General features: G+C 32.9%; 2 protein-coding genes across 4 annotated transcripts in view; one reads left to right on the forward strand and one right to left on the reverse strand.

Annotated features, from left to right (window-relative positions):
- The window catches only part of LOC138129408 (uncharacterized), a 202,861-nt gene that overhangs the window by 35,804 nt on the left and 144,685 nt on the right, over window positions 1–22,372 (reverse strand). The window lies entirely within an intron of this gene.
- On the forward strand, window positions 9,397–20,161 carry LOC138128833 (multidrug resistance protein 2-like). 3 transcript variants are annotated; one of them, XM_069045034.1, is made up of 20 exons: window positions 9,403–9,594; window positions 12,468–12,546; window positions 12,598–12,894; window positions 13,169–13,269; window positions 13,326–13,467; window positions 13,534–13,854; window positions 13,910–14,134; window positions 14,189–14,314; window positions 14,371–14,745; window positions 14,799–14,991; window positions 15,050–15,135; window positions 17,129–17,287; window positions 17,346–17,450; window positions 17,511–17,672; window positions 17,800–18,003; window positions 18,636–18,877; window positions 18,931–19,096; window positions 19,224–19,622; window positions 19,677–19,823; window positions 19,883–20,161. In XM_069045034.1, exons 2-20 carry the CDS (start codon window positions 12,475–12,477, stop codon window positions 20,081–20,083), a joined length of 3,723 nt encoding a protein of 1,240 aa, XP_068901135.1. In that variant the 5' UTR covers window positions 9,403–9,594; window positions 12,468–12,474; the 3' UTR covers window positions 20,084–20,161. The 3 variants fall into 3 exon arrangements, with proteins under 3 accessions (XP_068901137.1, XP_068901134.1, XP_068901135.1); XM_069045033.1 differs by having other exon boundaries at window positions 9,399–9,594; window positions 13,326–13,854; XM_069045036.1 differs by lacking the exon at window positions 17,800–18,003 and having other exon boundaries at window positions 9,397–9,594; window positions 13,326–13,854.

Below are 22,372 nucleotides of genomic sequence, written 5' to 3' on the forward strand. Positions count from 1 at the left end.
ATATCTGAATTCAATAACGAGAGAAAAAATAAAACAAAAACCAAAAACATAAAAAAACTAAAACAATTTTATCCTACAACTTCTGTAAATCTAAGTAATAAGTAATATCTATTTACTTTGATTGTGACCACAACGAAAAACATAGTAGGCGCTGTTTAGCTGTGTGCTGTATACATACTCGTAGGTACGTTTTACATTAAATACAGGGTGTTTGAAAATTGCTAGTACAAAAAGAAACTGTGGCATCTAGAAGCCCTAAGAAATCCAAAAAACCAATTTTTAATTTTTTTAAACAAAAGGGATAAAGTAACCCTATCCCAGCATATTTTACGCCTCAGGCGGGGCAGTATTTTTTAAATCTTGGTAACCAAGCGTGATAATGAAGGACTATACAACAATATGAAAAATACATATTTTTTTGCAAGATTTTGGCAACTAACAATGGCACTAACAATTTTAACCCAATTTTTAGTAATTTTTATCTCGAAAACTAGAGGACTTTTATTAAAATTTTTCTTTGCCGATGACTTTAACTCACCATCACCAATTACCAGTATTTTTTTGTACTAGCAATTTTCAAACACCCTGTATTTGTGTGGTGTGGGTTAACGTAAAAACTCACCTCATGCAATTCTCGATATTAATGAAGAACGAAGGAAATGGTCATTTGGCAGTAAGACAAACGCGAAAAATGCCTGGGGATTACCTACTAAAGGTAATCAAAACTTTCAATTAGCATTGATTAATACAAATATTTTCAGATAAAGACTAATCAGACAGAAAGTACAAAAAAATGATTTACAGGGGATGAAAAGGCAGAAGGTATCAAACTGCAACACTTACTACCCAAAATGTACAACAAAAAAGCACAAATAGAGTTAACTTTATTGGTGATGTTCGTCTTTGTGAGTTGTTTTCCCGTTGGCTTCAATAAATGTCTCGAAACAAGTCAATATTAACCGTTTGGTCCCAACTTTGAGAAGACGACGTGGCATTTTCTTTTTGAATTCTAAAATTTTGTACAAAAACTCAATTTTATAGATATGCGCACAGTGTACGTCGAAAAACGTTTGCGCAAGTCGTTCTCCGTTTTGTCTTCTGTGAGCGTGACGTTTCTGTTAAAATGGCGCCTCCAAGAGTTGCCAACTGCGACTGGATTTAGTGTTATCTAAAATTCCCTATTAATAACCCAGCAACTGAAAAGTTACTAGGGAGTGGTCACAATCAAAATGAATATACAGTGCATTCACTTTTGTTTTAGACCAGAGTAGGCTATGGAAATTTGGCGACTAGTATGGTAAGACTGTGGCTGAATGACAATATACATCATCTATAATATTTGAGGTTACACTTTCTTGTCAAAATTCATGACCATGTAGCCAAACATTATCATTTTCCAATTAACTTCATAGTTTCGAGGACTCAATAATGTGTGTATTTAGTGATAAATGTAAACATTGCACAAATTTAAAACTAATTTACCTTAATACTTAATAATAATGTCAAATTTGACACTGGCAGTTCGAACAATTTTGATTTTGTTATTTTGACATATAGCCCCGATACCAACATTTAAAAAAATTAAAATAGCCTACTCTGGTCTAAAACAAAACCAAATTCTTCACATCTTCACGTTCGAATGAAACTTCTCCACTGGCTGGATCGTAAAAGCGTTCCAGTAGTTGAACAATTGTCGATTTACCACAACCACTGGACCCCACTAAAGCTACAGTTTTGCCATGTAAAATGTTCATCTTTAATCCATTAAGTACTGAAAATGTTGGTCGGGTATGATATGTAAAATATACATTCGTATATTTTATTCTATTTTAGTCAATAATCGTCTTTATACGCCCCCAAATGAGGGCATAAATTGGGCTTTATGGCACAGATCTGTCAAAAATCTGCCAAGCAACGGTTGGTTTAATTATTCAAACAATGGTATCAAACATTATTTTATTAAAGAAAATCATATATTATATACACAGTAACCCTAACAACATCAAAATTGCTAACTAAATTTGCATGAACACAACTTTTAGTTGATTTCCTTTAAGGAATACTAAATATTTGTTTGAATCTTTTAGAAATTATAAAATAGAATAAAACGTTGTATGTATTTTTATTTATAATTAATCAACTTAAGTACATAACATTATTGTTTTACAATACAAACATTTCCGATAATAATACGAAATCTGGAAAAGTGTCCCGAATGCTTGCAGCGTTTTAACGTTGAATGGCAAGGGAAATCCTCTCAAAAAGGAACTTCTTTGATTCTGAATCGCCTGATTCCGCAATAAGTCAGTTTCCGATGACATTAATGAAATCGATGGCTTCTTTGCACCTAAGGTTTCAAAGCCCAAACCTTTAAATACGTAATTTGACGAAATAATTGAACTATATTTACTATGTTCGCGTTTGCAAGCCATTTCAGCGCGCAAAACCTGAAACTTCAGAAGTTTTCAAAACGTAACTGTCTGCAAGTGTATCTACAATAGTAACGTCCCAAACTAAAGGTTGATCTTCAATCTATGGTACTGTCGTGTTGTTGTTACTTTTATGAGGACGGAATATTTCATTTAAATCCGAACATGGGTTTTACTTGTTTATTTCAACGTTCAACCTCTCTCTTACATTCTAACTTACAGACTGCCTAAAATAACTGCCGCCTCGACCAGTGGTCAAGTGGGTTTTCTCACGCCTTGGCGCGGGGGTCGGTGGCTACGTGCCTTACAGGTACTAAAGTCATCCCATCTGGACGTTTTCCATAATCCCGAGACAGTCCGTTTGGTTCTTCTGAATTAACATGAACAGAAGTCAAAGACCGGTTGATAATAGAATTAATTTCAGTGTGTCTTGAAAATCTACCACGGCTTTTGGAATAGACCGTGGATGCCAATTTCGGCACATTTCGCATTGCATTTGCAAATATGAGGTGTACAAAGATTACAACCCAATCTTAAACCAATACAAACTTGGAAGGAAGTGTTATCTAAAAGAGTACCAATATTAGGAGAAGGTATTGCATGTAACCAAGATCCTGATTCTCTGCATTGCAAAGCCTTAAAACGAGCCAAGTCTCTAGGTTAATTAAAGATTCAGTCATTGGCAATTAATCGTTGAATATTGATATTATCCCAATTCTTCTGAAATTGTGGAATTGTTGGTCTTTCGTTCTCATTTTCTACATCCCAGACTGCTAAAGCTTCATCATAATGGTGAATAATAAGCTCATTATCCTTTGAATTTAATAATAGAGAAACAAGCTTTTAAACATCATGAATTGGAGATAGGAAAGCAGGGAGGCAAATCTCGGAAATGCAGCGAATTCCCAGTCCACCAAATCTAATCGGTAAAGTGGACTGACACCATTGTAAATCAGTTAAACGTAAATTAAGTATTCTTTCTAAAGACTTTAAAGAAGAATCTATTGAATTAACACAATTAGAAAATTTCCAAAATGGAGTTGTTCTTAATGAAAAATTAAATTTTGGTATGAAAAGACAGTTCTTGATTAAAGTATAAGCCACGTGTCAACTGTAATCATAGTTTCTTCGACGGTGTTTTTGAAACCTTGGTCAAAGATTGGAGAGCCTAAAAGAAATAAACTTCCTTGGTCACAAATTTTAATACCTGGTGCTAATTTTTGAAATTCCTTTATGACTTTTAAATCTGTGTCTCCAGAACAGCAACAGATTTTCTCATTTGTTAAAGTTTAATTGAAGACCAATTTTTCTGGATAAATTGATAACTTTCTTAAAGTCGGACAAAACTACTTCTGGGTAATCAGCTAAGGCTAAATCATATAAATATCAAATATTCAGTTGAGAATTTAAAGATATAATAATTGGTTGAATGGCAAGACTAAAAATCATAGGACCGCAAGGATCTCCTTGCTGGGCTCCAACAGAAGAAGAAATAAAATGATCACCGAAAAATAAAGGTGAAGGATTCCTATAGCATTGATAAAGATAAGGGTAAAGAAGTGGGGTATGTCATTGCACTTCTTTTAGAATACAATCCCGTTAAAGTGAGTTAAAGGCGTTTTTGATATCTAATTTTTAAAATCTAATTTTTTTATTTAATTAAAGCACTACACGAGGCCCTACCGTTGGACGAGTTATTCAAATTATTAAAGACTGAATTTAACAAATGCCTTTTGGTGGACGTTGGTGAAATTTGAATAAAGAAAATTTTACTTGTGGCCCGTGAATTTCTGATCTTCACGGTAAGGACAATTATCGAAAATATGCGAAAAGCTTTAATGAGTATGGGGGCCGTACTATGACCGACGAGGAGTAACTCACTGCAAAAGATTTCTTCCACGTACTGCAAACAAATGCTTTTGAAGAAAATACTCCCTTTTAATAGACACAAAAGAGGAAATGTAGAATCTGACGTCGAATGTCGTAATTCTGTTTCAACAAACTTATCTAGGTTTTTTAAAAGGTAAATTAGATAAAATAAAATAAAATTGGAAAAACCACTTTTTCTAAACCAACCAAACTGCAAATAACGATCCTCACCTTATTTACAGTCGAGCAATCATTTTGTGATCTTTATCTTTCAAAAGCTTCCAAATTTGTTAAGATAAATTACTAAAACATTGTAACATTATTGCTGTCCAATTGAATCAGTTAAAATTGGAGGCGTTTAAGGGCCGGTTGCACCAACGCCAGTTAAAGTTAACTGTAGGTTAAAATGTTTCGTTACTTTAGTTACCTATTGTTATAACAATGTTTTCGAATATTTTAATCTATAGTTAAATTTAACTCACGTTGGTGCAACCGGCCCTAAGTGTGTGACGCCAAGTTACGCAACTGCTTAGGAATACCAACTACAAGAGTTCTTGAATTTTGATGATTTTTGAAAAGTGGCCGAAAGACATGGAATTAGTACCTGGGCAAGATTTACGTCGTGGGGTTGCCATTTCGATCCGTGACTTACCCCTGTGCATTAACAGCGTTGATCTGGACATCAAACATCAAATCAATCGAAAGAAAAGCATCAACTCAATGTCAAATAGCCATCTTGGCGGCGTTCGAAGTCCTTTTGTCAGTCGCCAGGATCGTTCCTCGGCCTGTACCCCATTGGATACAAGCTTCGTCTCTATCCAAGCACTTGCTCAAGTAACTAATATGATTTTTCCTATTGAAATAACTAATAACTTGTACATATATTAATTAAATTAGGAAACATTTAACGACGAAAAACATCGAAAACTAACCGGTTTAAATGTGATGAAGTCACGTCGACAAAGTTACGTCACCTAACATCACTTTTGCACAATTACCGACTTAAATTAATCTTTCACTGCTAAACACAGTCAAAGGACTTCTTATGATCTCGTTTAATATTAAAACCTTATAAATCTATAAACCAAGAGCCTTCCTGATAGTAGTCAACGGCACGCGAGAGCTTTTTCAACGGCTCTTAGAACGATTTCTAAAGGAGATTTATTAATCGATTAATTAATTTAAAACAGGAAAAACCGCTGCTGTTGGTTTTAAATGGTACTGATCAGGCGAGAGTATGGGTAGTAGGTTGATGTGCTATGACGATAGGGGGCCAAGACGACGAAGACCAGATAAAAGAATGCTATTTTTGAAGACCAAAACAGGTAAATATTTCACTTTTCCCATTGTTAGAGAAAATTCTAACGCTAAATTTAGGTCTTGAAACGGAAAAGTAACAATTAGGACAAACACGGCGGGGATGTTAGATCTGAGCGGTCGATTCCGAAGGTGAAAAACGTCATCATCGGTAGTAACAGAATGCTGTTCGGACCAGAGGGTCTTGTACTGCCTGCGTTTTGCTCAGTTACTGTCACACAACTGAAGCATACGTCAGGGTAGGACGAAGGATTGTTATGTACACTACGGCGTTTCTCAGGGATATCGTGGTTTTCTTACAAGTCAGCGATGATAACTCTTCTGCCTCCCTTTTACCTATAGTGTAGTACTTAGTCGAAGTGCGGTACAAAAGTGAGCTTTCTGTCAAACATGACACCTAGGTATTTCACCTACTCTTTTGTTGAAGTTAAAATTGATAGCAAATGGCTGGCAGTTGTTACGGGTTAAGAAATTTCTGTATTTCAATTTACTTCTTGAAACTCACTGTGTAACGGCAAGTACTTTGATGGGAAGTAGTGCTTGGTGCAGTATTTAACTGGGGAAGCTGCTCTAAATCTGAAGTCATCTTCGAACATTGACATTAATTGAAAAAATCAGCGCAATTATCAACCGTTTACAAATTAATAAATAAATTTAATAATGCAATCGACAGTGACCGAGGTTAAAATCTATCTTAATCAGTTGAAAACACTAAAATTACAATGTAAATTTACAGTTTAGTTATTGAAAAAATATTTAGCAGCAAATGCGAGAGACAACAAAATTTGTAAACAAAAACAAAATTTCATTAATACATTTCGTCTTGCATTTACCTTTATTTACATCCGTTGAAGGATTTTCAAAATGGACACTTTTAAAACTAACATCTCCTTGCATGGTTTTTGGTTTCGTTCCTAAATTTTTATAAAGATTGATTTGTGGTTCAGTATCTAAAATTTCAAAAACATTTGCCGCAGCACGACACGCCGGCGCCGTTCCAAATATTTCAAAATATGGAGCCCCTGTTACAAAGTTCCACGTAGCAATTAAAGTACAGAAGAAAACCTTAAATAAAAATAATAAGAGATAAAATCTCTTGGATAAAGACATACTCGTGGGCTCGTTTCACTCACGTTTTAAACAGACCCACTCATGCCAAAAAAAGCCCAATTTACACAAGAACGAGTTGAATAAACTACTATTGAGAGTAGTTCATTTGGGTTAATTTTTGTTTTGGTTGTTAAGTAAGTTGATTTTATATCATTTTATAATGTTCTGTTGTACTGTGTCCTGTCTGGTTCTATTATACCCCTACTCTTGTTTTACTGTACCCCAGACCTGATGACTGATGTCAGAAAAGTGCAAATAACTTGTATTTCTAAAAATGTGCCTTAACTTTGATATTGTGATTTATTAAAGAAAAGACTAATCTTTGATCTCGTAATAAGAGTTTACTAAAATAATGAATATTTTGTTTATTTAGCCCGAAAACACTTTTGTGTTTCATTGTGTTCAGTTTTCTATTTATTGACACTTTATCTGTCTTCATCGTATGAAACACGATGCGGAATCATTTGACAGAAAATCTATTATTTGCGCTATGCTGATCAGTGGTTAATATTTTACAATACGCAATTGTATATTTGGTATCAAGTGCGAGAAATCGCAGCTTTCACACGAGTGTGTAGAGTGGAGAAAATATTGCGCACAACTATTTCTAGATTCTGTGAGCAAGCAGTGTCTCTCTTGTCATCATGTAAAATGTATCTTTAAATAAATTAAAATCCCTGATGAAAGTTTGATATTTTACTCTGCACCTATGTATTAAATTTACAATTTTCTATTGTACGAGTATGTATTATTTTACTTATAATAAAAATTGTTTGCTTTGTAAATATGTGTATGCTCATATACTGTCCAGTTAATTACAAGCCATAAAAAAAACTATGAGAAGTGTATCAAAAAACTTACATATTGTTAGGGTACAAAGAGAAGTGGGATGTGTTTTTACTGATTATCAAAATAACAATGAGGAAAATGATTCGATGAGAAGCCAAGTTATTTAAAAAGACAAAGATACTTAACAAAACCTAAACTAATCGTTAATAAATAGGTTTAACCAAGACGTTTCAGAACCCCAAAACAATGTAATGTAACAATTGTAATGTGTAGTGACATATGAATTTCGAAGAGTATTGAAAATTCCTTCATTAAAATACATAATAGTCTTTTTCAATGACTAAGGATGACTTAGTTTAACCATGTTTTACACTATGTTGAAGATTCAGTTCTTGTTTGTTGTTGGTGATTCACGAAATATAGATATTCTTTTACCGTAACCTCAATTTATTGTTTGACATTTGTTAACTAGGATTTGATACTCTTAATACTGGTTATGAATTTGTGTGTATAATCTGCCAATAGTACTCCCTAAACTTCATTGGGATCCACTAGACATTTAACAATTAAAATTTTGATCTCTTACATGAGCAAAGCTTATTTCATCGAGATGTATATGGGGAGGAGTTAGAAAACTACGCGAAGAAAGTAGAGGGAAGTAGCCCAGTGGCGTACCTTTTGAATATTAAATTGTTATACAAAAAATTGTCGACGTTACAAAATTGACTATTTTATGTGCCAAATCACATAAACTACAAAAATCAAAGAGTTTAGCGAAATCATTTATTAATATTTATTGTGACAAATTGTATTAGGTATTACGATTTATCATGAATAATTACACAATACTTATTAATAATTTAAATCACAAAAATTGCGTTCTAATGGTGTTCGTTTTATGATTTTATTGCGTTTGAAGATAAAATAGTATATGTTATTCGGAGCAAAAATGGTTTTATGTGCTTTAGCTGGTTTGCCTGCCTCACTGCGTTCGGCAGCCAATCTACCAGCCGCAGCACATAAAACTTCATTTTTACTCCTCATAACATAATATTTTAATTTGCGTTTATAATACGTCTATAAACGTTAGTCAGTAGGAGTCGTTTATGGCTTTATAAAACTACACTGTACTTTAATGAAATTTTTATCAATATTTCAGTGTATTACACCAAAAAACTTCCAATATTAATGTTCAAACTCTAGTTGCAGATGTAGTTGCATCCGTTACCTTGAATTACGAATTAATACGAAATTCCCTAGAATTTGAAAATTTATTTTTTTTATTTAAAAATTAAAACAAGGGTGCAAATTCTAAAAAATAACATAAAAAACTGGTTTTATAAGGGTATTGACGCACTCGTCCCATAGAAAACTCCCCTACGTTTTCTACACCTGGGACTCGTGCGCCAAATCAACCCTTATAAAACTCGTTCTTTAATATACTAATTTTGTCGACCTAATTCAGCAGGTGGTGGTACAACATATACGTCATATGAATGGTATCTACTTATTTTGACAAAATTATCAAACTTACGTAAGTAGTGCAATTAAAATAATAATGTTTTTTTATTCTTATGTTAATATAGCACTCGTAAAACCATGTTTGTAGCTCGCTAACATGTGCATTTTCAGAGGTCTTATCACCTCTAAAATCGTATATTACGCAACTGAATGCATTGATAAGACATGACATGTTTATTTCAACATTTAAAAAGTTTATGATCTACTATGTAGGTATTTTAAAGTTCCGTTAGCGGCTGAAGAGACATTGGGTGGGGGAAACTTGCGCGGTCCAAATATCCAACCAATAGCAACCACTCTTATTTACTAATAAAGTTGTCTCTGCTAATAATGGAACGAAGGAACGAAATAGCGTAGCTGCACTTCCCCTCCTAATTCCCTCTTCACTAAGAGACTAATAATCCGAATAGGTTCGCAGCAACCAATTTAGAACCTAACATGGCTTTTTGATCATTTTGGTCAAGTAGGAGGTGAGGAAGTGAGGTGTGCAAGAATAATAAAAGAGAAATCTGAACCACTACGGGGGAGCTCTGGGGTTTGATCTCCAAAGTAGCAGAAGGTACGTAAAAAGTAAATTATTTTGTTTGAGAATTCGAATTAAAAAAACTATTTTTCAAAATTTTTCACTTTATTTGATTTATATTCATTATCGCGAAGTAAGTGATCCGTATGCATTTAAAAATTGGGGAAACGTGTTGTTGCCCAAGCGACTTTTTCTAAAGAAGATTTAAAAGATATTTCATATATTATTCCTTCCTTGGAGCTCTCATAGTCGGGGAGGCTCCACCAGTGTCCACTCAAGCGGCTGTGGTCCGGGACCGAGCACCAAATGTAGCTACCCCACCCATTAATATACAGGATGTCCCAGAATGAACCAGCATCATTTTAACCACGGGCTACTAGCTTCATGTAGAACTCGGAAAAAATATTTAAAACATTCTGTCAAAAATAAAATGACATTTATTTTTTGAGCTCCAATTTTTTTTAATTGCTTTTAGTTATATATTATATTATATATATATATAACTAATCAGTAATCACATATGATTGTCGAGTCGCTGAGTGTGATTTTTTGTTGCCATGGTTTTATTAACACGAGAAAAAAAAATCGATGTGACAGTGAATTATTTTATCCAATATTACTCCTAATAAAATTAGGTCTTTACGGCGTATACACGTGTAGAAGGTGAAATTCTAGAAAATAGATGATACAATTATGAACAATAGTTTCATAATACCTGTAATGTATGTATAATTAGTGTTTAATAAATTTTTATTTATTTTCTTTGACATTTTACTTGACATTTTTAAACCGCTAGAGGAATAAAATTTTTATTCGATTATTCATTAAACAAGTCCTTTTATCCCCTGTATCTAACTATTTAAACATGACTCTATAAGGCAAAATTGGATAAATTAGATTTATTATAACAAATCACAATACTGCTAACTAAAATGTCAGATTTTTGTAGTTCGAATTTGAAACAAATAATAATAATATATGTTATATACCTATATGTTATATTTATAAAATTCAAACAAATAAAATTGAATAATGATATTTTATTTATATAATATTAATAACATAATTACATAAACATTTTTGTTTTATAATACAAAAATTTCCGATAATATTTCTACGATGAAGTAATTTCTATTCGACATACACAATGTCATAAATAGCAGTCGTTCTGCTAAGCAAAGTTTAATCGGCTCCTCTGTAAAGATCTAAGAGAAGCACAACTAGTCTAAATCTGGGAGTTTATGGCAAGGCATGGGATTCGATCCTTGTTCAGAAGATGCATTTATAACAACTATAATATGTTTTCAACACCTTTGTGCATACGACCTGATTGTCGCACAACTTGTAGTATGTGTAGCCTAGATGCTATACGACCTAATTGTCGTACGACGTACTATGGCGGGAAATAAATTTAGGCCGGCAAATTTCTGACATTTCAAAAAAGTCAATGCAAACGACCATTTATTGTCATTATGACTGATGTGTCAGTTTGTCAAACTGAAGATTTTCAAGCTGTTTAGCTTTTCCTTCGCTCTTTTTGTAACTTACAGATCATGGTGCACTAGCATAACTGATTTGTAGTAGCACTTCTCTCTGGTGCACGCTTCTTTTCCCAATTGTCATGTTGATTATCTCTGTCACGATGACAAGAATGACAAAAATGGAAAATGGGGTTAGTTGAACATAATGCCAGCTTCACATTTTGATGTCAAGCCAATGACAGGCCGGCCTAAATTTATTGTCCGCCATAGTACGTGTAGCTTAGCTCTTACTCGAATGAATTGTACTTTCATTTAAAAAATAAATAGCGAGAAAATTAAAATATAAAACCTAATTTTTCTTCCCATTTTGCCCACTACATTTTTTGTCAGATTATTTACGTTCACTAATTTCAACTTTGAAGAGTAAAATTAGTCAAATAAAACTGCTTGTCGTTGTACCAAACAGTATGCATTACGTAGTCTTATTAATGATTTATTACTAAAATAAAAATTAGCACCAAATATGCAGTGGATCATAACATAATTTAACAGAAGGTATAATTTTTATTTGTTCCCTACTTGTCAACATCAGTTTATCAAGTCACTGTATTCCAAAGCAATACGTGTAAAGCTCATACGATTTTTTTTTCAAATACCGTAATTTTTAATAGTTTGTATAACTATTTACAAGTGAGGTACAAATAAAATATTCAACAATACACGCATGGTAACGGGTTTCACTGGCTTCAGAAGGTGACTGGCTCGCCTTCGGCTGTTTAGTCATATCCTTCTGTCGCCAGTAAAAACCCTTTTTACCATGCTAGTAATGTTAAATACTATTACCATGCAATTCCCAATGCAACAGTTAAAAAAATACACTGTATATTTACCGTTTAGTACACGCAAAATTCAATTTCAAGGTTTACGACATGCTTAGAACCTTCGTTATCTCCTTCATGATTATTTCAGATTAAACTAAACTAGGGGCACTGTAAATTAATCTGTGCCATATGTGTAATATGCATAAGAATGATATCAAAATCTTCCTTATAATAGCTAATAGCTAATAGTTAAAAATTTTGACCATTCTTATGTAAACTATTATTACATGTGATAGATCGTTAAATTCAGAACAAAAATCTCTTTTCAAAAATCATAAAATTAACCCCTGTTGCCATTTAAAAAAAATCTAGTTAGCTTTGTATCTCGAAAATAAATGATGGTATAAAACTGAAAAAATTGCAAAGAATAGAATTTAAATGCTCTTAACTTCATACCAAGTTTCAAGGATTTCCGAGAAACCATTCTCGAGATATTTAACTGTTGCCATACTTTGTAGCGACCCTGTATATGTGCGTGAATACCAATATTTTTGAGTCAATTCAAAATATTATAATTAAATTCAATGTTATTATTGATAATTTTTAGGGAATTCATGAAAACGAAACTGAAGATCGAGAAAGCTGCACCAAAAAAAGATGAAAGAAACGTTTCGTTTTTTCAGCTAGTAAGTATTTTCTTGAAATTTGAACATAAATTTATGTAAATTAACTTTTAGTTTCGGTATGCCACATTACAAGATAAATTTTTTATTGCTTTGGGCACTACATGCTCCGTAGTATGCGGTGTTATCCAACCTTATGTTATGACCCTTTTTGGAGGTGTCACTGGAGTTATTGTCGACTACGCTGCGGCGATAAATAAAACTAACGATTCTAACGAAACTCAGCTTATAGAAGAAACCCTATATGATGGTATACGTGATTTTGCAATTTATGTCAGTGTCTCAGGAATTGTTACGATCATTACTACTTACCTTGCAGGAGTATTTTTTAGCTATAGCGCCCTAAGACAGGTATTTTTTTTGTTCTTTTTACTTTTTAACAATGTAAAATATTTCAACTAAAAAATAGGCGATAAAAAAATCATCAAAACTTCGAAACTATGTATTCGTAGATATTTTATAATTTAAAATAATCAATTGAAATATTTTACAAAAATTGTTTTACATTTTCACCTAGTCAGAATATTTTATAATAATTGTTGTATTGGATAAGAAATATTAATTAGTATCAGAAACGTTAACAAAGAAAATACAAGAGACTTTTCAATATGCTGTATTTTTTTAGATATTTCATATACGAAAACAAATTTTAAAGAAAACTTTAAATATGGATGTTTCTTGGTACGATCTTAATAAAACTGGAGATTTCGCAACCATCTTTACCGAGTAAAATTCACATACTTACATCTAGCTAAGTGTAATTGTAAATTATTTGTTTTTAGTAACTTGTCAAAATTTGAAGAAGGAATAGGAGAAAAAGTAGCCACATTTATATTTTTGGAAAGCATTTTTGTATCAGGTATAATAACGGCTCTTGTATTGGGTTGGAAATTGTCTTTTGGTGTGACAATGATTGTATCGTGGGTAAGTAACACTTTTCATCCAACTTTAATATACATAGGTATGTATTATGACCGTTATTACTTTCAGTTGTCTACAAAATTCTCCAGACAGGAAATGGAGGCGTATGGAACTGCAGGAAGCATTGCCGAAGAAGTTTTAAGTTTAGTCAGAACTGTGGTAGCTTTTGATGGCGAAGAAAAAGAAATTACACGTTACGAAAAACATTTGCAAAGTGGCAAAAGGAATAATATCACAAAAAATTTGTTTTCTGGTATTAGCAACGGATTCATGTGGTTTTTCGTTTATGCTTCATATGCTCTGTCGTTCTGGTATGGTGTTGGGCTAATATTAGAAGAACGATATTTACCACAAGAAGAAATAACTTACACACCGGCAAACATGGTGGCCGTATGTCTTGATGCCTTTATCCAAGAGATTTTATCTCTTATTATATTTATTTAAGCTCTTCTTCTGTACTTTAATTGCTACGTGGAACTTTGGAACAGGGGCTCCATATTTTGAAATATTTGCAACGGCGTGCGGTGCTGCAGCAAAAGTTTTTGAAATTTTAGATACTGAACCACAAATCAATCTTTATAAAAATTTAGGAACGAAACTAAAAACCATGCGAGGAGATATTAGTTTTAAAAGTGTCCATTTTCAATATCCTTCAAGACCGGACGTCAAGGTAAATGCAATGTAAAATTTATTAATGAGATTTTGTTTTTGTTTGTTTTTATAGATGCTACGAAGTTTCAATTTGGATATTAAATCAGGTGAAACTGTCGCTCTAGTAGGAAGTTCTGGATGTGGCAAATCGACCTGCATCCAACTGATGCAAAGATTTTACGATGCTACCTCAGGCTCTGTAAGCCGCTGTGTTTTTTATTTGGCAAGTTTTATAAAATAACTTGTGTTTATTAGGTAACTATCGACGACAACAATATTACGAAGTTAAACTTGACATGGCTGAGAAATAAAATTGGTGTAGTTGGACAAGAGCCAGCACTTTTTGCAGCAACCATCGCTGATAATATAAAATACGGAAATCTATCTGCAACTCAAGACGATATAGAAAAAGCTGCTAAAAAAGCAAACGCACATAACTTCATTAAAACTTTACCTCGTGGTTACAATACACTTATTGGTGAGAGAGGAGCGCAAATTTCTGGCGGTCAAAAGCAAAGAATTGCCATTGCGAGAGCTTTGATACGTGAACCAAAAATTCTTTTACTTGATGAAGCTACATCAGCTTTGGATACTACCAGTGAAGGCGAAGTACAAGCGGCCCTTGATGCTGTAACATGAAAAATTCAATAACAAAATTTAGTTTCTTATCTTTCTGTTTTTAGATAAGTGGTGAATGCACTACAATTATAGTTGCACATCGACTATCAACGATAAGAAACGCCGATCGAATTGTAGTGTTATCTGATGGAAAAGTGATCGAAGAAGGTAATCATGCTCAGTTGATGGCAGAAAAGGGTGCTTATCACAGTTTGCTAGTATCGCATGGTCTACGTGAAACCGAAGATGTGTTTACAGGTAATTTTGTTATAAAGTATTTTCACGAATCAGTTCAGTGTTTATTTATCATATTCAGAAGATAAAGAAGTTTTAAACGGTATTAGCAATGTGGCAAAAGTGTCTGAGACGGCTATGGTTGAAAGTGCGCCAGAAGAAAAGCTTGTAAGTATTAATTTATTATTGTTATATCGGCCAAATAAAGACAATTTAGAACGCACTTGTGTCATCCATCAGACACCTGTTTCCATTATACTAGAGGTCGCCCAGCGGTCGAAATTCGACCGTTATTCATAAAAAAATTAAGTTTGAACGTGAATGAGGTATTTTTTATCAAAGAGTATACCTACCTCTACAATCATTGCATTTTTTTTTCAAATTTTGTTCTATTACGCCAGCTGTGAGTGTGAAAATATGTCATTAACATTATGCATTAATTTTTGAGTTATTTGAACGCGTTTTTTGACATTTCCTTGAGTTTTTTTTATTGCTATATGGCCAGGTTTCGCCAATTTGCCTATCTTTTTCAAATTATATAAAATTTAAATACAAAAATTAATACAAAAAACGAAATATGAAATAAAGAATACGTGCTTCGTATTTTTTTAGATATTTTTCAGTGAAACAAAAAAAACGGACGGTTAAAAATTAAATGTTGTCCATTGAACTTAAAATAGTTTGAAAATGAATTCAATGATTCGTAGACGATGTTCTAATGATCGAACGAATGCTACGACGTAAAATTGACCCTGTGTAAAAACTGGCTACCTTAATAAAATTCCAAATTTTTCGAATGTTTGTCCTTGAAACTTATTTATTGTCACTGCAACTCCAGATATAATTGGAAATTGAGTTCTGTGAAAGTTAAATGGTAAAATAGTACCTGAATATGTTAAATTTATACGTGGAATCAAAATTCTCTTATTGCGTGCGGTTCCAGTTAAAACTTCGCAATCAATAGCTTGACCATGCATAAACTTGATGCGTATTCTTATTCCATTGGCTATTGCTTCCTTTGTATTTAAGTTTCTGATCAGTAAAACGATGCAATTTTATATTACACTCCGAAGAATTTTTTTTATAAATAATCTAAATAAACTTCTTCTTGGAGCGGATTTCACTGCGGAGGATTATAAATCATCTACTCCGCATTTGCTCCAAATTCACTCCGCATTTATTCCGCTAATTTTTTACAGTGTATGAACTTAAACAATGAGTGTTTTATTTAATTTAATTTAATGTACATATTTGTAACACATATTATACATAAACTTTATATTTCTGCCCTCCTCCATGTGAACTTTAACTATGCCAAATCTCACACTTTTCCGTGCGCGCAATTTGCTGCAAAAAGGGGTACATAGTTTCTTGTTCAATCCTGCTATTAAAAGTTACTGTTTCTTACTTAGATACAAAACGTGAAAGCGTTTGTTTTGCCCATTCAAACTGTTAGCATAACTAGCAATGTGGGTGAAAGCAGTGGATGAAAATTTTTACACTAACTCATTTTCTCAATACACATAAGCTGAACATTTAACCAAATTTTATTCGTAACACTAATACACATCAACAAAGATTACAATTAGTAAATTAATTACGAACCACGAAACTTACTTGCTCATGTGTATTTTCTCGAAAACAAATAGGGTGGATTTAAGCATCGAAAATGTAGATCACAGGGAAGAGGCAGCGTATTTTTCTATTAATCCATTGAAATAATGATGAAAAAATGATGTCTTTAGATTTTTGCTGGAGTACATTAAATGTGGCTGCATTAACTTCTTCAGGAATATCCTCTCGTACAAGCACACCGTCTTCTTCCTCTATATTCTCTTAGTAATGTGAACTAAAGGGTTGCACACATTTTTGCGATAAATTATAATTTTTTTGACAGATCAGTTGTTTAAACTCTACTTTTTAACATCTGTTGCAGATGTAGTTGCATCCGTTACCTTGAATTACCAATTAATACAAAATTCTCTAGAATTTTAAAATTTATTTTTTTTTTATTTAAAAATTAAATCAAGGGTGCAAATTCTAAATAATAACATATAAGGGCATTGGCTCACTCGTCTCATAGAAAAATCCCCTACGGCTCGTGCGCCAAATCAACCCTTATAAAACTCGTTCTTTAATATACTATTTTTCTAATTTATAGGATAAAGACGTTCAAGAAACACCCGGAGGAAGTTCGATAATATCAATATTAAAAGTAAATAGACCTGAGTGGTTTTATATATTGGTGGGATGCATTACATCAGTTATTACTGGGTCTGCCCTTCCTGTATATGGTTTAGTTTTTGGTGACATAATTGGAGTCAGTATTTTTGTTAATTTTTATTTTTCTTCTAATTAGAGTTTTCATTTTACCTAAGGTTTTAGCAGATGATAATGATTCATACGTCCGAGAACAGAGTAACTTGTTCTCCCTCTATTTTGTTATTATAGGCATTACAACAGGTGTTGCAACTTTTTTCCAGGTTAGTAGATTAACACGAGTAATTTAAGCACCTAAGTTAAGAGTGATTGTATTTGTGCAGATGTACTTTTTTGCTATTGCCGGAGAGAAGTTAACGAAACGAGTAAGAGGCAACATGTTTCGAGCTATGTTATCCCAAGAAATGGCTTGGTATGATCGAAAAGATAATGGTGTCGGAGCATTATGCGCAAAATTATCTGGAGAAGCAGCTAGTGTACAAGGTGTAAGTAGTAGTTGTAGTTTAAGGCAAACTTTATTAAAACTATCTACCAATTTTTGTGTCTTTTAATTTTAAGTTTAATTATGATTCGAACTTGATGATTTTGTTTATCATAATCTTTTACTTCCAGGCAGCTGGAATTCAAATCGGAACAGTATTAAACTCTCTTTCAACATTTATTATAGCCAATATAATAGCTCTTTACTTTGAATGGAAATTAGCATTAGTATTAATGTCTTTCTCGCCAATTATTTTGTTGTCTGCTTTCTTCGAACACAAATTTACACAGGGCGATCACCAAATAAATCAAAATTTTTTAGAGAATTCTGCAAAAGTAAGTAACAGTATCCTTTTGATATTCACGTTATACAGGGTGATTTATAATAGGTGTAAAAAACGTTGACATCGTGTTCGACAAGTCATTTTAAGAAAAAAATGTTGTATTAATGTAGGTGCTATTTTGTTTATTTACAGATCTACATCGGTTTTAAAATTTATTAAAATAAATGATTTAAAGTACAACTTTAAAACCTAGTAGTCGTGGAAATAAACAACATAATTTGTGAAATAATTATAACTAGTTGATAGCTGTCAAAATGAATGAGTTTACTGTAGCTGACTATGCAGATAATGTTTATCTGTATGGGTATTGTGATGATAACGGTCTTCAGACGTCTAGAGAGTATCGCCGAAGATTTACTGACAAACGTTAACCTACACACAGAATTTTCGTTATTGGCAATATGTTTCTTTGATAGTGATCTATTTTTCTAGTTATCTATTTTTTTTAAATTATACTTAAATAATTATTATTATTTCAATAAAATTTAAATTTGATGTAGTTCTCTAAATTAACAAATTAGGACATATAATTATATAACATTTTTTTCATAAAATGACTTCCCGAACAAGATGTTAAAGTTTTTTACACCTATTATAAATCACCCTGTATATTTATACGTTTAGATAGCAGTTGAAGCAATTGGAAACATTAGGACAATAGCATCTTTGGGTTGCGAACAAGTATTTTACGAAAATTATGTGACCGAACTAACACCATATGTAAAAAATGTAAAGAAGCAAATGCATTTTAGATCAATTGTAATGGGTGTTGCACGAAGTGTAATGCTTTTTGCGTATGCTGTTGGAATTGGATATGGTGCAAATTTGATGATAACTGCAAACCTTGATTATGGAGTGGTTTTTAAGTAAAAAAAAATTTACTATTGAAGCTATTTCATCTAATTTATGTTTATTATAGAGTGGCGGAAACTCTAATAGTTGGTTCATGGTCCATTGGCGCCGCATTTTCCTTTTCTCCAAACTTTCAGCAGGGTGTAATGGCAGCGGATCGTATTTTTGCGTTACTGAGAAGAGTTCCTAATGTTAAAAATGTTTCCCAGCCTTTGTATCTACACCACAATGATGTAAGTGACATAATTCCTTACAAAATTACAATTAAAGTTGGCATCCAAAACATACTTTACGACAGAATTTAAATTACTGGCTTTGCTGATAATTAAAATGCATTAATTACACAAATATTTATTTCAGGTGAAAGGAGACATAAAGTATACAAATGTCTATTTTGCATATCCTACCCGACCAACAGTTTCAGTATTTAACGGATTAAATATAGACATTTTACATGGCAAAACTGTAGCTTTAGTGGGGTCCAGTGGTTGTGGTAAATCAACAATAATTCAACTACTGGAACGCTTTTACGATCCAGCCAGTGGAGAAGTTTCACTCGAACGTGAAGATGTGAAAAATGTGGATATAAATAATTTAAGATCACATCTAGGTATTGTTTCACAGGAACCCAATCTATTTGATCGAACAATTGCTGAAAATATTGCTTACGGAGCAAATAACCGAACAGTTAGTATGGATGAAATAGTTGAAGCTGCAAAATCAGCAAACATACATAATTTCATTTCATCACTTCCATTGGTGAGTAAAACAAACATCTTTGATTTTTTTATTGTTCATCTTGAAAACATAAAGGGTTATGAAACATCTTTGGGAAGCAAAGGAACGCAATTGTCGGGAGGTCAAAAGCAAAGAGTCGCTATTGCTCGAGCTTTAATTAGAAATCCACGCATTCTTCTTTTGGACGAGGCAACCTCTGCACTAGACAATGAAAGCGAAAAGGTATTGAATTAAAAGACTTTTAAACAAATAAATGTATGACAAATACTTTATTTTTACAGATTGTACAAGAAGCACTTGACAATGCTAAACAAAATAGAACTTGCATTACAATCGCGCAAAGATTGACTACAATTCAAGATGCTGACGTCATTTGTGTTTTGAATGAAGGGACTGTTGCTGAAATGGGTAAACACCCTGAATTGTTGGAAAAGAAGGGTTTATATTACGAATTTTATAAGTTACAAGCAGGTCAAAAATAATCTACAAGAACTTTTTTCATAAATTAATACCGATTTGATTTTGCAATCGGTTGGATAAATAAATATGTATTATACAAATTTTGTTCATTTATTCCTTTAGGCAACCTTGCCGAGCTTATTTTTCCGTCTGTCTACGTCATTAAACATCAATCTTACAATGTAATTTCCCCTAATATTTGCTGCAAAGTAAAAAACACCGCGTCCGGAAAATCGTTGTTTCCGCACCCCGAGGACAAGCGGGAAATACCGATTTTGAAGTACGAGTAGAAAAAGTTACTTTGCTCACGAGTTGCATTCAAATTTTAAGTTTAAATAAATTCGACAGAATTTGTATAATAATTTATTTGTTAATGGTAATATTACAAGTACGACTTTGGGCATGTTTAATTTCAAGTTTTGTACAAGTCAGCTTACTAGAATTTAAATTTGCAACATTTGGCGAGTTTAATGAAATAACATCGCCTACAGTAACAGTAGTCATTTTATTAGGAGGTGCAGGATTGTTGAAATTTAAAGTGTTGTTGGAAGTTGAGCTCGAGGTAGAGCCAATTCCCGCCATTTTTGAAGCGTAATTTAATTTATTTTCCAATGAGTCGTCTACGTAATACGTAAAGTTACATAACATAGTCTCCTTATCCCAATGAGTCCGGTAATGGAGTTATTACCGCACTGATGCGGTAACGAAATTGACAACTCACAAACCCAAGGCAACGACAAGGAAATTACATCACAAAACATTAGTTTCACCTCCGAAAAATGTAAATGTAAAAGATGTAAAAGGAATCGTCGTAAAACAAGATCTGGAATACTGAAATATTAATATCATGTAGGGTTATTATACGGGGTCATTATAAATGTTTGTAACAACTAGTGGGCGTAGCGGCGCACCTAAAGCCACCTACGATGGTACAATCATTTATAATGACCCCGTAAATGTTTTTCTAACATCGTAGGTGGCTGTGCGCAATGCTTTAGGTGCGTCGCTACGCCAACTAGATGTTAGAAACATTTATAATAACCCCGTAGATATATACTTTAAATTTTGCTTCACTTATTTAATATTACAAATTCTGAAATAGAATAAATACTTAAATGAAATTTGTAATATGTCGTTGGCATTAAACTATTTTCAACGGTAATAGATATTTGTATCACAAAGCTAGAAACTGCACGTTTGCCAGCATGAGTACGGTTTGCACTACGAGTCGATAGACGAGTATTGCAAGTACGAATGCTGGCAAAACAGTTTCTGGACGTGTGATACACAAAATTTTTCATGCCGACTTCTGCGGATTTTTGTTAAATGGAAGTTAAAGCACTTGTTTTAATAATTGGTATTAGGGACTTTTTTTGTGTTGGCAACACTTACATTTAAACATTTAAATTTTAAAATAAACATCGCTCTTGTTTCCTGACATTTATTAGATTTAATTAATTTGTTTTGTTTTTGACATTTTCCTGAAACATTTGTTGTAATAAATACACCAGCCCATATTCAAGAAGTGGCTCGAAACGTAATTTTAATTAATTAATTTTAGTTAAATATTGCTTCTTTGTAGTTTGTACATTGTTATAAATAGAAAAACATTTTTAACGAGCCATCCACAGAACAAACATTGTCGTTTGATAGAATTCTGATAACAAATGCCAACCGAAATCGATGACAACTCGAAATCCCTACTTTTAGCCGGACTAGGCCGGCAATGCATGTGTTTCTGAACGATTTCGAGATCTGTAATTTACCAAATTCCGGCTGGAGGCACGAAAAATTTATTATCTTATTATAAGTCACAAGTTTAGACGAAACAATAAGTTACTCTTATACAGCTGTCTCTAAAAAAGAAGACAAATCCACAGCACACCAAATTAAATGGTTGTGAATAGGCTACAAGATGGCTCACTAAATTCGCGTATAGACCTAAGGATTTCAAGGTTAAACTGTCAAAAAAAATTTTTTCAAATGGGAACACACATTTTTTTTAGAAATACTTATAGAGATTTTTTATTCTGAAAACAACAATGTATCACAAGTATAACCTCGCATAAAAAAAAAAATAACTAACTTTTGAAACAAATGACGAGCACCAAGCAAGAAGCTAGGAATACAATGTAATAACCAAATTAAGTTAGCTGGAAACACAAATGACAAATAAAAACATAGGGATTGCGCAAAGATGGCGCCAATGTTTAGCGCCAAATGGATCGTATAGACGATAAACGCGTTTTTTAACTTTTTTTTTCGTATTTTTGTTATGTAAGTGTATACTTGTAATACATTCTTCTTTCCAG

Source organism: Tenebrio molitor, chromosome 4 (genome assembly GCF_963966145.1).
Source record: "Tenebrio molitor chromosome 4, icTenMoli1.1, whole genome shotgun sequence".
NCBI classification, from domain to species: domain Eukaryota; kingdom Metazoa; phylum Arthropoda; class Insecta; order Coleoptera; family Tenebrionidae; genus Tenebrio; species Tenebrio molitor.

Excerpts from the sequence above, each read along its gene's own strand:
- LOC138128833 (XM_069045033.1), top strand. The coding sequence starts at position 12,475 with ATGAAAACGAAACTGAAGATCGAGAAAGCTGCACCAAAAAAAGATGAA. Across the intron at positions 13,855-13,909 it reads CACCGGCAAACATGGTGGCC|CTCTTCTTCTGTACTTTAAT; the intron begins GTATGTCTTGAT and ends TATTTATTTAAG. Across the intron at positions 17,288-17,345 it reads TTTTTGGTGACATAATTGGA|GTTTTAGCAGATGATAATGA; the intron begins GTCAGTATTTTT and ends ATTTTACCTAAG.